The sequence below is a fragment of the Dioscorea cayenensis genome, chromosome 14, assembly GCF_009730915.1.
Source record: "Dioscorea cayenensis subsp. rotundata cultivar TDr96_F1 chromosome 14, TDr96_F1_v2_PseudoChromosome.rev07_lg8_w22 25.fasta, whole genome shotgun sequence".
Classification (NCBI taxonomy): domain Eukaryota; kingdom Viridiplantae; phylum Streptophyta; class Magnoliopsida; order Dioscoreales; family Dioscoreaceae; genus Dioscorea; species Dioscorea cayenensis.
Genome location: NC_052484.1, coordinates 12940409 through 12955895, shown reverse-complemented (window position 1 = coordinate 12955895; position 15487 = coordinate 12940409). Strand labels below are relative to the sequence as shown.

The following is a 15487-nucleotide window of genomic DNA, read 5'->3' as shown; positions in this document are numbered from 1 at the left end:
CTTTATAATTCTGACTCAAGGCCGGCTAAAGATAACTAGAGGTCTATACTGGAATTTTAGAATAAACTCTCTAATTTATTTAATAAAATTAAATTTATTTAGATTTTATTTTAATAAATATCTATTTGAGATGTTTGTTTATTTTTTTACATACTACTAAATTCATGAAAAAAGTATATATTTAAAACTTGTGAGTAAACTCAACAAAGTAAAAACCTGACAAATTTTTTTTAACAATATGAAACTACAAAAGCTCTTATTTATAATTAAAAAATATTATATTAATTTTGGAGAAACAAATGCATGAAAATGCCATATGATCACAATAGAAATTTGAAAAGTTAGTTAGAGAAGATATGACTGATTAAGCATTAAAATAAAATATTTAATATCTTACTGCATTATTTTAAAATTTAAAAATTAACTAAGATTAAATTAGATTGATTAAATATTAAATTAAAATATTTTTGTATTATGATAATTATCGATGGTATTTTAAAATTTGAGTTTTTAAAATTATTATTAAAAAAAATCCAAGGATGAGGATTTAAAAAATAAAGGGCCTAAAGTAATTACTTCACTGACCTTATCCATGAGTTGATGTTGTTTTGATTTATAATTTTAAAAATATAGATAATATTTTAAATTAAAAAAATTCTCATTTACACGACATATGTAATTTAATAATATATCTGAATTTATTTAAATAATTTTTTAAAATTTTAATTTTATAAATTACTTACATTGAAAATATTATTAATTACAAAATAAACTGATATTTAAATATTTTTGAAAAAAATAACTTTCATTTAAACTCCAATTTAAATTAATCATGTTTTTTTTAAAAAAATATTTATTACTAAATCAAAGCTTTAATATTTCTCAAATCCCTAAATCAATGGACATTAATCAATCATACATAATTTTACAAATTCTCAAAATTTTTAAAAATAACAAACTTAACAAAAACATCTAATAAATGAGAAAAAAAATATCAAATCATTTCACTAAAAAAATAAATTAAAAAAAATATAATATAATGAAAATATAAAAATATAACAATATATAAAGATAAAGAAATAAAAAAAATAAAAAAATATTAAAAAATAACTTCGAAAGGGGCGGAGCCGAAAGGGAGGGCCAGAGTGGGAGGGACGGAAGGGGGACGGGTAAGGGCATCGAGAAGGAAGGGTGACAATCTTTTTGGTAGAACCTTTAGTGGTGATAAAATTACAAAGCATATATATTGCCCTGTTTCATTAATTTTGAGTTATTCTGTGCAAATTAAATTCCCCCATCATTTAGCATTATAATTTCTTTTCTCTGATGCAAAAAAGATATCATCAAACCAACACTACAAAATTATGCCCTCGTACAAATCATACATAGCCTTTTGGTACTAATCATTATTGTTAATTCCAATATCTTATTGGCCAAAAAATGCACAAATATCTTATTGACAATATCTTTGAAAATTAATCACAAGTCAAGAAATTCACCGCCAATTTATTTAAAATAATTATTTAGAACTTATACCATGTTTCATAAAGATTCTGTAAAGTCTGACGACATGGATTGGCATTATGTGACAAGCCAAGAGCTAACATGGTAAAAGAGAAATGACGTGGCAATGATGACCTGGCAAAAAGGAGAAGTGACTAGGATAATGATGTGGCTGAAGCTTGGTGACATGGCATATGAAGATATGAGGCTTAGAAGATCATGTTTGGAGACTATGTTTAGAGAAATTTCTCTCAATGGTTCATATGATGATTAACTAATTTTGGAAAGTACATCAAGTTAGAAGGATCTCTTCAAGAAGGGTAAGTTTTATCTTAGACATGATTATTTCTATCCTTGGTAAGATTCGGGATGATAAATCATATTCTTTGATAAAACTCATTTTAAGAGAGATCTATGGTTAAGAGAGAGGAATAATCTATTGTTGGCAAAAATAGAAGATCATCATGGAGTGAAAGATAGTAAGAAGGCTAATTATGGGCGGAGCCATTCAAGGAGACAAATCACATATGGGAGATTGATTAAAGATTACTTGAGATATGATTAAAGATTTGAAGATCCAAGCATGGATGATTAAAGGTCATGCTTGAAGATATTGAAGGCTAAACTTAGATGAGATGAGATCTAGTTTAGTAACAATATTTTCATAAGTCAAACAAAGATCATATGGGAAGACCAAACTTGGACTAAGTTTGGAAAGAAGATCGGGAGATCTTTGGTAACCATCTTTGATGAGATGGTCATGTGTGCCTTGGTAGGCGCGTCCCTCGGGAGAGGGGACCTGCTGAAGTGACGTGAGGAAGGAAGTGGTTGTAGGCAGGAGGAGATCGGGACGAGTCAACTGCTATGAAGCGGACTGAAAGAACCCAGAGAGTTGAAGGTGTCGCAAGTTCGGGTGCAACTGGCTAGAACTCAGTCATGTTCAGTAAGGTGGGCAGTGTTGCAACTGGGTGTTCCAACATCTAACTCTGGAAGTTGTCCAAGTTAGGAAGCCACGGAGAATTCTAAAAGAGAAAGGATCAAGTGAACGTAGGTGCGTCTATATAAGATATCCAGCTTGAAGATTTAGGATGAGCCACGAGTGAGAGACCCTTTGGTGAGGGTTGAGGAGAGTGGGCATCGGGCAATCTTAAAATGGTATTCTTTGTCTTGAGAGAGTCAGGGAGAGTTGTACTCTTTATTCTATCACCTCTTTTAGAGGATTGTTTCTCCTAGCTCGGCCCCCAAATGTAGGCAAGGTTGTGCCGAACTGGGTTACCAACTTGTGTGTCTTCTTTCTCTTGATTGATTGTGTGTGCATGTTCCTTATTCTAGTGAGTTTTTAAGTGACTCTCCTAATCACACTACCCACCGAAACTATCATATGTTGAATGACTTGTTAGAGTTGGTAGGATGAATAGATGTTTACATTGGGAATTTTTTCTTCGATGTTTTGAACTAGTAATTTAGTATAGGCATATTTCTATCAGATAAATAGCCATCCATTTTTTATAAGGACAATGAATTATGTGAATAGGAGTAATTGGACTGCTTAATCGATTAACCATTATGGGTTTGTTAATCTTTTCAATTGATTATGTTATTATGTTTTAATTTTTAGTTTTTTATTAAATATATTTTTTTATAATACAAAATGAATATTGATGATTAAGAGTAATATTAGACATCATAATTAAAATTTAACAATTAAAACAATTGCATAAAGCTTAGTTCTAGCATTCATATAAAAGGATTTTTAAAAAAAATTAGGACAAAAAGAATTTATAATTTTGTAAGACTTTTAGATACATTTGAAAATGATTACATGAATTCGTAAAAAGATTAATTAATCTTATGAGAATATTACACTCCTTTCAATAAATCTTTTGATTAATGAAATTATAAAAAATAATATATTTATCTATATTATTTACTATTAAATAATAAAAATACTGGTGTTTAATTTCATAAACATTTGTTTAATTTATTTTTTTCTTCTTCTTGATATTTTAGATAGTATATATTTTTTTTTATTTTCATTATATGGGTATAAAAATGGGTTTATGTAAAATTAGTCAAAATTGAGTTTAGGTAGGTTAATTATAATTATGGTTAGTATGTATTTATAGTCAAACCCTACTCTAGGTGGGATGACTAAGGTTATTATATCCTTGTTAAAATTAGTTTAAAATTATGTAAAATTATTCCAAACTTAGTTTAGGTAAGATGATGTGCCGTGTATGATTTGTCATGCCAATGGTTTTATAAAACCATGGGCACTCATGGTTTTAAAATAGTTATCATCACTCATAAAGAAAAGACTACAATCATGCATTGACAAGAAAATTAGATGTAGACTTTTTTTGTTTGTTTGTTTACTAATTTTATTGGATAGGGAAATATGGTCCCTTCTATGTATAAAATTTCTTAAATATTTAAATTATTTAACTATATGATTTTTTAAATTATTTTAACTATTTTACTCTTATAATTAATACTATGTGCGGATTGCATAAATTATAAACATTTAAGTTTTAATTTAATTTTAAAACACATTTTATTTTTGTTTAAAAATTGTGAAATATAAGTAATGTATGCACACTATATATTCACAATTGACATTTTAAAATGAAAACTTAATCTAATAAAATAGTAATTTTTTAAATTAAAAATCAAAACAAAACAATATTATTTAATATGAATCAATCAAGGATTTTAAATTAAAAATGAATATATGATGAATGACTTGTTAGAGTTGGTAGGCTGAATAGAGGTTTACATTGAGAGTTTTCCTTGGATGTTTTGAACTAGTAATTTGATATAGACATATTTGTATTAGATAAATAGCCATCCACTTTTAATAAAGGCAATGAATCATGTGAACAGAAGTAATTGGACTGCTTAACTGATTAACCATTATGGGCTTGCATGTTAAATTTTTCAACTGATTGAGTTATTATGTTTTAATTTTTAATTTTTTATTAAAAATATTTTTTTACAATACAAAATGAACATTGATGATAAAGAGTAACATTAGACACTATAATTAAAATTTAATAATTAAAACACTTGGATAGAGCTTAGTTCTAACATTCATATAAAAAGATTTTTAAAAATATTAGGACAAAAATAAATTATAATTTTGTAAGACTTTTATATACATTTGAAAAGATTACATGAATTGGTAAAAAGCTTAATTAATGTTATGAGAATATTACACTCCTTTGTCACATAAAAGCCTAAATTTTGAGAAATGTCTCTAGATGAATAATTGATAATTTTGGTTCAAATAAATAACTTTTATTTAATTAAAAAATGAATAATTTATTGAATAAATAATATTTAATTATGCCCCATGTCCCATGTCCCATGTCCCATGCCCCATGCGTTACTTTCCTATCCTTCCATGGACAACTCCTATCCCTTCATTCATGACACCATTTAGACTCACCATTCCTCTCCTTCCATGGATAACTCTTATCCCTTCCTTCAAGACACAAGATATACCCATCATTCCTCTCCTTCCATGGACAACTCAACGTGAAAGTGAGGACAAAAATTTAGACATTTAGATTTCATACAATACAAACACACATACATGGCTGAGAAGGAGTTCACCACTGCTGAACTGGTGGAGGCCCAGGCACAAGTTTGGAACCTCATGTTCGGCTACTTGAAATCCATGTGTCTCAAGTGTTCACTGGAGCTCGGTATCGCTGATGTTCTCAAGAAACATGGCAAGCCAATGGAGCTCTCTGAGTTGACCTCGGCTCTCTCAATCCCGCCATCAAAGTTTGAACCTTTCGATCGCTTCATGGCTACTCTAGTTCACCTAGAGTTATTCGGCAAAAAACAAGATGATTTAGGTGCCACAAAGTATATGCTTACACCGGCATCCCATCTCTTGGTTAAAGATGAAGCCTTGAACATCACACCTTTAATTATCTTGAACCTAGATCCTTTCATTTGTGACTCTTCACATGTCTTGGCGCCATGGTTCAAGAGCCCTAAGGAGTCTCCGTTTGAGCTTTATTTTGGAAAAGGGATTACGGATGTACTTGGTGAGAAGCCGGAGTTTAACAAGATGTTAAATGAAGGGATGGCTAGTGATTCAAGATTTGTTTGTAATGTTGTTATGACGAGCTGCAGAGATGTGTTTAAGGGGTTGAAGTCAGTGGTCGATGTTGGTGGTGGCACTGGAACTATGGCAAGAAGTATAGCTCATGCTTTCCCGGGGATTAAGTGCACTGTGTTTGATCTCCCTCATGTGATTGATACCGTGGAAGATCAACAACCTGGTGTGGAGTATGTTGGAGGTGACATGTTTGCGTCTGTCCCTCATGCAAATGCTGTGTTATTGAAGGTATTTATGCATGCATCTCTTTGGTTTTTTTGACGCAAACGACTTGTTTTTATTGAATATGCATAAAGTCTAGGATTACAATTTAGCCCGCGCCCTGTGAGGACCTATCTAATTTCAACCTGAAAATTGGGGTTTGCTTTGGATTTAGGTCAGGGACTCGTGAGTCACTCTTGGTCCTAATCCCTATTTCCGTAGTTATATATTTAATTAGATTTGAAATGGATGATGAAAAAATTGATGAAAGCTAAATTATTTGGTGAACAATCTTGCATAATATTAAACTAAGATTAACTGGACAAAAAAATAACAAGATAAAATAAATATATTTTTAACTTGGATAATAAAAAAAAATTATGTTGAATTGCTAATCATCCAAATAATGTCTGTTCTGATAACCAATAAATTTGCATACTTCCATAGATATTAGCCATATATAAATTGATAGAGAAACAATGATAACACTAAAAAGACGTTACTCAAACAAAAGATAAGTGCTTATGCATTCATATTTTGTCCAGTTAAATTTATTATATGGTTATTACTAATCCATGTTTTAATTATATATATTTCAGTGGATTTTAAATTGCTGGAATAATGAAGAGTGTGTCAAAATATTGCAATGTTGCAAGGAAGCCATTCCACCTAGAGCGGATGGGGGGAAAATTATTATAATTGATATGGTGATCGGAGCTGTAGCAAACAAACATGTTTGTGCAGTAGAAACTCAACTACTTCATGATTTATTACTGATGAGTCTCGCCGGTGGAAAAGAAAGAAATGAACGTGAATGGCATACTATATTTGTATCTGCAGGTTTCACAGATTATAAAATTACGCATTTTTTAGGTATCCGATCAATTATTGAGTTATATCCTTAAAAAGGGTGGCTTATTTTAAATAGTTTAATTACTAATAAATTTTAAATTTATATGAAGCATCTGTATCGAGTGAACATGCTCAGTTTGTTATTTTATATATTTTAATAGAATAAATATTATTTTATATATTAATGATATATATAGCATTAATTATATATATAATGCCAAAGGTTTTTGGTTTAGCAATACTGGTTTCATTGCGAAAGGCTAGGTTTACATGAAACTTAATGTTTGGGTTTGAAATGCACTGGACACAATGGTGCTACAAGCGCTTAGATATGCTAGCTGCTTGAAGCACACTCACTATATTACCTGAGTGAAGGTGCACAAGCAAAACCTCATCAATGCTACTTGCATGCTATACTTTTGAATATTTGTGCTTATTGCATTTCTAAAAAATAAATTAGATATATCTAATACTAAAAATGGTGATGCCATTAACATGGAGTTAAAAAAACAAGATTAATCTAATCTTTTTTTCAATTATTAAAATATTTTATTTGTGGCTCAATTAATCTTATTTTTTTTTAAAAAAATATTATTGCTTTCCTTACTATCTTATATGACCTTATATGTGGATGCATACCGGTGCCAAGATACAGGATATTTTTATTTTTTTTTCTGTTTCCAAATACTTTCAATAGTATATTTTTTATATTTTCATTGTAATCATTTTAAAAATATAGTTTTCTATGTATTATTTATTTCAGTAAATTATTCATAGTTTCAATTAAATAAATGTTATTTATTAAAACTAAAATATCAATTATTCATCCGGGGATATTTTCTCAAAATTTTGCCTTTTATATGTGGCAAAGGAGTGTAATATTCTCATACCATTAAGTAAGCTATTTAATGAATTCATGTAATATTTTTCATATATATATATATATAAATCTTACAAAGTTATAATTTCTTAATTCTTTTTTAAAGATTATTCTAAAATCTTTTTATATGAATGCTAGATCGAAATTTTATCCAAGTGTTTTTATTATTGACTTTTAACTATTATGTCTAATTTATTGGTTGATGTCAATATTCAGTTTATATAGTTAAAATTATTTTTAATAAATAATTAAAAATGAATTGCTCCAACTGAGGCTATCTATAATGAAACATAGCAATCAATTTAATGGCAATCCTAGAAAGTTGGTCATGATGTTATAATTTTCAGTGTACGAGCAAGATGCTATGGTGCAAAGTACGAGTGGAAAGGAGGAGGTTCTCAAAATAGCTTTTGGAAAACATAAATTGTTTCAAGATGATTGTATGCTATGAATTTGTGGGAGGAAAGAGGTTAAGTGCTTGTTGCTTCACTTGTTATTGTAAGTCTATATATGAAGACAGACAACGTATTTTTTTTTTTCCAGTCTAGCAGCAATTTGTATGTATGTTTTAGAAGTGCATTGTCAGATCAGAGTGGGTGTGCTAATGAAGTGTAGTCCCTGGTCTACTGACAAACCTAATAATCTTGTTTGATCTTGTTTGGATAGATGGACATTTTGTGTTTGTTTAGCTAGTCATTTTGATTGTTTTTAGTTACATGGGTCACTACAAGAAAAAGAACTTAAAGTGGCCAAAAAATCCACCGCTATAGGTTCCATTTTAGCTTCAATATTTTTATAGCAGCAAATAGCCAATTAGCCACTAAAACTTTGATCGCTATATGTTTTTTTTTCCAACAAATGTACATTTTTGCCGCTATCCCATCTATTAAGGTTAGAGATACACAATAATGTGTAGCTGTGGAAAATTTTAAAACTATAAATTCTACAGCGGCAGAACATTTCTGCCGCTATAAAACCTATAGATTTGTTTAATATCCCTATAGCGGTGGAAAATTTTGCCACTATAAATTCTATAGTGACAAAATATTTCTGCCACTATAGGTCTTATAGATTTGTTTAGTATCCTATAGCGGCTGCTATAAGCTTTGTAAATTGAGTAGATGTTTTAATAACTAATCAAATCTGCTTCTAATATAGGCAAACATATATATATATATATATATATATATATATATATATATATATATATATTTTTGAGACAACATAAAAGACAACATTAATATTTTAATTTATCAATCTCACACCATAAAAGTTAAATAAAAGTAAACTAAAGATCAAATTTTTTTTTATTATAAATATACATATTGTAAGCAAACAAAGTGGTGCCTCCTTCAAAATCCTGTGCCTGTACTCACCACCCCACCAACATAAAGGAGATCAGGTCTTGTACTTGTCAAATATGTCAGACTTCCAACTAGTCTTTTGAGAACAGTGGGATTCTCCTCTCCATTGTCAAATTTTGATTACTTCACTCCATTTTCTGTGGTCCTCTAAAACATTTTGAATTTATTCAAAGCTTGTTTTGCAGTGCCTTCTTTCGTTTGCTTCAATTTCTAGACCCAAGCAATTTGACATTTTTCTTATTAAATTATAAATCTATTAATCTAAATAATTTATTATAATAATTAAATAATAATTAATCTGAAATTACTTAAATATAATATTAATTATAATAAATAAAGTGAATAATAATTTATACGAATAATTATTATGACTTCGTTTTTTTAATTAAAGTTAAATAGTTATTTATAATATAAATATTTTTTAAATGTAATTAGTTATTTATTATGGTTAATTAATTGTTAATTAATGATATTAACAAAGATTTGAATATTATGAGAGTTATTAAAATTAAATATTTATTTATAATAATGAATTTATTATAATACTTAAATAATTTAAAAAATAATTGTCACAACTCATTACTATATGTATAATAATAATAATAATATTTATTTGCATAAAATAGCATAACGGTCATTTTATCATTTTTTTTTTCACTTTTTCCATTCTCAATAAACTACCTTTTCAATTTTTTCCCAACTAAACATAGTTTCATTCTCAAGCCTTTTTCAATCCCCTCATTTTTATTACTCATCTACTCTCCATTCCATTCTTTGCAACCAAATTATCCCTTAGTTCGCTACACAAAAAAATTAAATGTGCACTTTTTGAGTTTATTTGTTAATTAATTTTATTGGACAGAGAAATATGGTCACTTTTACATAAGAGTTGTAAGCTTATTTTTATACTAATTTCTTAAATATTTAAGTTATTTAAACTGTATGATTTTAAAAATTATTTCAACTATTTTACTCTTATAATTAGTACTAAGTGCGGATTGTAAAAAATTATAACCTTTAAATTATATTATATTTTTATTTAAAACTATGAAATATAAGTAATGTATGTACACTATATATTTACAATTGACATTTAAAATTTAAAACTTAATCTAATAAAATAATAATATTTTAAATTAAACAATCAAAATAAAACAATATTAATTAATAATTTAATATTAATCAATCAAGGATTTTAAAATAAAAATGAATATATGTTGAATGACTTGTTAGAGTTGGTACGATGAATAGATGTTTACATTGGGAGTTTATTCTTCGATGTTTTGAACTAATAATTTGGTATAGGCATATTTCTATCAGATAAATAGCCATTCATTTTTTATAAGGATAGTGAATCATGTGAATAGGAGTAATTAGACTGCTTAACCGATTAACCATTATGGGTTTGTTAATCTTTTCAATTAATTGTGTTATTATGATTTAGTTTTTAGTTTTTTATTAAAAATATTTTTTTTTACAATGCAAAATGAACATTGATGATAAAGAGTAACATTAGACATCATAATTAAAATTTAATAATTAAAACACTTGGATAGAGCTTAGTTCTAACGTTCATATAAAAGATATATAAAAATATTAGGACAAAAATAAATTATAATTTTGTAAGACTTTTATATACATTTGAAAAAGATTACATGAATTGGTAAAAAGCTTAATTAATGTTATGAGAATATTACACTCCTTTGTCACATAAAAGTCTAAATTTTGAGAAATATCTCTAGATGAATAATTGATAATTTTGGTTCAAATAAATAACATTTATTTAATTAAAACCATGAATATTTTATTGAATAAATAATATTTAAATATGTTCCATGTTCCATGCCTCATGCCCCATGCGTTACTTTCTATCCTTCCATGGACACCTCTTATCCCTTCCTTCAAGACACCATACATACCCACCAATCCTCTCCTTCCATGGACAACTCTTATCCCTTCCTTCAAGACACCATATATACCCGCCATTCCTCTCCTTCCATGGACAACTCAAAGTGAAAGAGAGAACAAAAATTTAAACATTAAGATTTCGTATAATACAAACACAAATACATGGCTGAGATGGAGTTCACCACTGTTGAACTGGTGGAGGCCCAGGCACAAGTTTGGAACCTCTTGTTCGGCTACTTGAAATCCATGTGTCTCAAGTGTTCACTGGAGCTCGGCATCGCTGATGTTCTCAAGAAACATGGCAAGCCAATGGAGCTCTCCGAGCTGACGTCGGCTCTCTCAATCCCGCCATCAAAGTTTGAACCTTTTGATCGATTCATGACTACTCTAGTTCACCTAGAGTTATTCGGCAAAAAACAAGATGATTTCGGTGCCACAAAGTATATGCTTACACCGGCATCCCATCTCTTGGTTAAAGATGAAGCCTTGAACATCACACCTTTAATTATCTTGAACCTAGATCCTTTCATTTGTGACTCTTCACATGTCTTGGCGCCATGGTTCAAGAGCCCTAAGGAGTCTCCGTTTGAGCTTTATTTTGGAAAAAGGTTTTGGGATGTAGTTGGTGAGAAGCCGGAGTTTAACAAGATGTTCAATGAAGGGATGGCTAGTGATTCAAGATTTGTTTGTAATGTTGTTATGACGAGCTGCAGAGATGTGTTTAAGGGGTTGAAGTCAGTGGTCGATGTTGGTGGTGGCACTGGAACTATGGCAAGAAGTATAGATCATGCTTTCCCGGGGATTAAGTGCACTGTGTTTGATCTTCCTCATGTGATTGATACCATGGAAGATCAACAACCTGGTGTGGAGTATGTTGGAGGTGACATGTTTGCATCTATCCCTCATGCAAATGCTGTTTTATTGAAGGTATTTATGCATGCATCTCTTTGGTTTTGTTGACGCAAACGACTCGTTTTTATTGAATATGCATAAAGTCTAGGATTACAATTTAGCCCGCGCCCTGTGAGGACCTATCTAATTTCAACCTGACTCGTGAGTCGCTCTTGGTCCTAATCCCTATCTCCGTAGTTATATATTTAATTAGATTTGAAATGGATTATGAAAAAATTGATGAAAGCTAAATTATTTGGTGAACAATCTTGCATAATATTAAACTAAGATTAACTGGACAAAAAAATAACAAGATAAAATAAATATATTGTTAACTTGGATAATAAAAAAAATTTATGTTGAATTGTTAATCATCCAAGTAATGTCTGTTCTGATAACCAATAACTTTGCATACTTCCATAGATATTAGCCATATATAAATTGATAGAGAAACAATGATAACACTAAAAAGATGTTACTCGAACAAAAGATAAGTGCTTATGCTTTCATATTTTGTCCAGTTAAATTTATTATATGGTTATTACTAATACATGTTTTAATTATATTTATTTTAGTGGATTTTAAATGGCTGGAATAATGAAGAGTGTGTCAAAATATTGCAACGTTGCAAGGAAGCCATTCCACCTAGAGCGGATGGAGGGAAAATTATTATAATTGATATGGTGATCGGAGCTGTAACAAACAAACATGTTTGTGCAGTAGAAACTCAACTACTTTTTGATTTATTAGTGATGAGTCTCGGCGGTGGAAAAGAAAGAAATGAACATGAATGGCATAATATATTTGTATCAGCAGGCTTCACAGATTATAAAATTACGCATTTTTTAGGTATCCGATCAATTATTGAGTTGTATCCTTAAAAAAGGTGGCTTATTTTAAATAGTTTACTAATAAATTTTAAATTTATATGAAGCATCTGTGTAGAGTGAACATGCTCAATTTGTTATATTATGATATTTTAAATAATAAATATGTAATATTAGCATTATATTAATGAATAAAGGAAATTTGTAATAGAAGAAAGTGTGTAGATTGGAAGAGCATTTTTAATAGAATAATTATTATTTTATATATGAATAATATATATAACATTAATTATATATAATGGCAAAGGTTTTTGCTTTAGCGATACTGGTTTCATTGCGAAAGGCTTGGTTTACATGAAACTTAATGTTTGGGTTTGAAATGCGTGGAACAAAGTGGTGCTACAAATCCTTAGATATGCTAGATGCTTGAAGCACACTCCCTATATTACCTAAGTGAAGGGGCACATGCAAAACCTCAATGCTAACTACATGCCATACTTTTGAATATTTGTGCTTATTGCATTTCTAAAAAATAAATTAGATATATCTAATACTAAAAATGGTGATACCATCAAAATGGAGTTAAAAAACAAGATTAATCTAATTTTTTTTTTCAATTATTAAAATATTTTATTTGTGGCTTAATTAATCTTATTTTTTTAAAAAAATATTATTGCTTTCCTTACTATTTTATACGACCTTATATGTGGACGCATACTGGTGTCAAGATACAATCTATCTTTATTTTTTTTTTCTGTTTCCAGATACTTTCGATAGCATATTTTTTTTTTATTTCATTATAATCATTTTATAAATATAGTTTTCTATGTATTATTTATTTCAGTAAATTATTCATATTTTTAATTAAATAAATGTTATTTATTTAAACTAAAAATATCAATTATTCATCGGAGATATTTTCTCAAACTTTTGCCTTTTATATGACAAAGGAGTGTAATATTCTCATAACATTAAGTAAGCTATTTAATGAATTCATATAATATTTTTCATATATATAGAAATCTTACAAAATTATAATTTTCTAATTCCACTACAAGAGTTAAGACTTTTAGTGACAACTTTTTTGTGTCTATTTGATATTTGGTCACAAATATTAGGTTTTTTGTGTCAAAAAGTTAACTGACACTATTGTTTAAATTAATAGTGATAAATTATGATTTCATCACTACTATAATGATAATTGTGACAATTTAGCTTATGTCACAATTAAGCCGTCACTTTTTATATATTTATAGTGTCAAAAATTTTTTTTTGTCCAATGCTCGTCATTAAAAGCATATGAGATTTGGTTTCAAATTTTTTTTTTTTTGAGAATAATATGTAATTGTGACAAGACATATTGTTGTCACTCGACATTTATTTTTTTATGACAATGCTTTTGTCACAAAACAATTCAATAATTTAGTGATTACTAAAAATTGTCACAATTTATAACTTCAATCAACCTATTACATACATATTATTGCAAATTTTATTATTTATGTTTTTTTTTGTGATGAACATCTCCTTCACTATAAAGTTTGCTCAAGGTTCCATAGTCTCAACTTATTTTAAAAATCCGGAAAAAATAATAAACTAATATCTCAAACTTAGAATTACATTATGTCTTTACAAGTTTAATGGCGAATTAATGCAGTGTTAATAGACAGTTTCAATTTATCAATAAGTTTTCTTTGATGTTACTAATGAGTTTTGTATAATTATTTAATCAGGAGGGGTTTATATGTAATATGGTGACTATTAATTTATTTTGTATCTAAATATTAACCATCATAAAAGCATAAGATTGTACGTAATATTAATCTTATTTAACAGTATCTTAATTTCCTGTTGCCATTTGCTTTGTTGTGATTGGTCTTATTTTTTTTTATGTGGGTCCCACTCCACAAAATTAAAAACTCTTTATATTTCCCTAAGTCTCACAATATGCTATATTATATATAATATGCATAATATATTCATTATATATAGTAATAATATATAATATAATATAGGGAAAAGTACAAAAAAAAAAACCCATGTGGTTTCCGAGTTTTGCAAAATAAGGAATGAGGAATTTTTTTTTCGATTCTATGATATGTGGTTTCCTAGATTTGCAAAAAAGGAAAAACCGTTATCAGCGAATTAACGGTGTTAACTCACAAGGGCAAAAATCATCATTTTATTTAAAAAAATCAACTTATATGACATAAAAAAATATTTTTTTAAATTTATTTCTCTTCCAAAAATTTCACTAAACAAGAAAAAACTTAAATTCCAAAAAAATCAAACAAAAATCATGTTGAAAAAAATCTTGTTTTTTTAAGCCACATAGTGATTTTTTTACATAAATAGACAATTTTGCCCTCGCTAAAACCTGGAAAAAGTTAACGCTTAATCGGTTTTTTTCCCTTTTTTACAAATCTGGGAAACCACATATCATAGAATCGAAAAAAAAATTCCTCATTCCTTATTTTGCAAAACTCGGAAACCACATGGGTTTTTTTTGTACTTTTCCCTATAATATAAAACAACCATATGGTTTAAATAATATATGGTGATATTCGTTATAAATTTGTTTATGCTATATTAATAGTATTCATTATCTATTCAGTATGTATATATCAATTTATACTTTACATTATTATATTAAACTATGAATAGTATACATACTATATATATTATATAATAATATAATTGTTATATATATTATTTAATATATAGTAAAATATTATCAATCAATTATAATATAATTTATTTATTATATTATAAAATATGTATTTAGTTATATTGTCATAGTTTCCTTAGCATTTCTTAAATGGTATACACATATATATTGGGGTTATCGGTTTGTGTATAACTTTTTTCTTAGTCATAATCTCAATAATATGAGAAAATGTTCTCCGCAGACATCAATAGTCGTTCTCAA

General features: G+C 28.2%; 2 protein-coding genes across 5 annotated transcripts; both read left to right on the top strand.

The window, feature by feature from the left end:
• Positions 1-4932: 4932 nt before the first annotated feature.
• Positions 4933-6873, top strand: LOC120275891 (trans-resveratrol di-O-methyltransferase-like). Of its 3 annotated transcripts, none has more exons than XM_039282618.1 (2): positions 4933-5863; positions 6493-6873. In XM_039282618.1, exons 1-2 carry the CDS (start codon positions 5099-5101, stop codon positions 6739-6741), a joined length of 1014 nt encoding a protein of 337 aa, XP_039138552.1. In that variant the 5' UTR covers positions 4933-5098; the 3' UTR covers positions 6742-6873. The 3 variants fall into 3 exon arrangements, with proteins under 3 accessions (XP_039138552.1, XP_039138553.1, XP_039138551.1); XM_039282619.1 differs by having other exon boundaries at positions 4934-5863; positions 6497-6629; XM_039282617.1 differs by having other exon boundaries at positions 4937-5863; positions 6436-6873.
• A 3966-nt stretch (positions 6874-10839) lies between these two features.
• Positions 10840-12740, top strand: LOC120275892 (trans-resveratrol di-O-methyltransferase-like). Of its 2 annotated transcripts, none has more exons than XM_039282621.1 (2): positions 10840-11767; positions 12364-12740. In XM_039282621.1, exons 1-2 carry the CDS (start codon positions 11003-11005, stop codon positions 12610-12612), a joined length of 1014 nt encoding a protein of 337 aa, XP_039138555.1. In that variant the 5' UTR covers positions 10840-11002; the 3' UTR covers positions 12613-12740. The 2 variants fall into 2 exon arrangements, with proteins under 2 accessions (XP_039138555.1, XP_039138554.1); XM_039282620.1 differs by having other exon boundaries at positions 10844-11767; positions 12307-12734.
• Positions 12741-15487: the final 2747 nt, after the last annotated feature.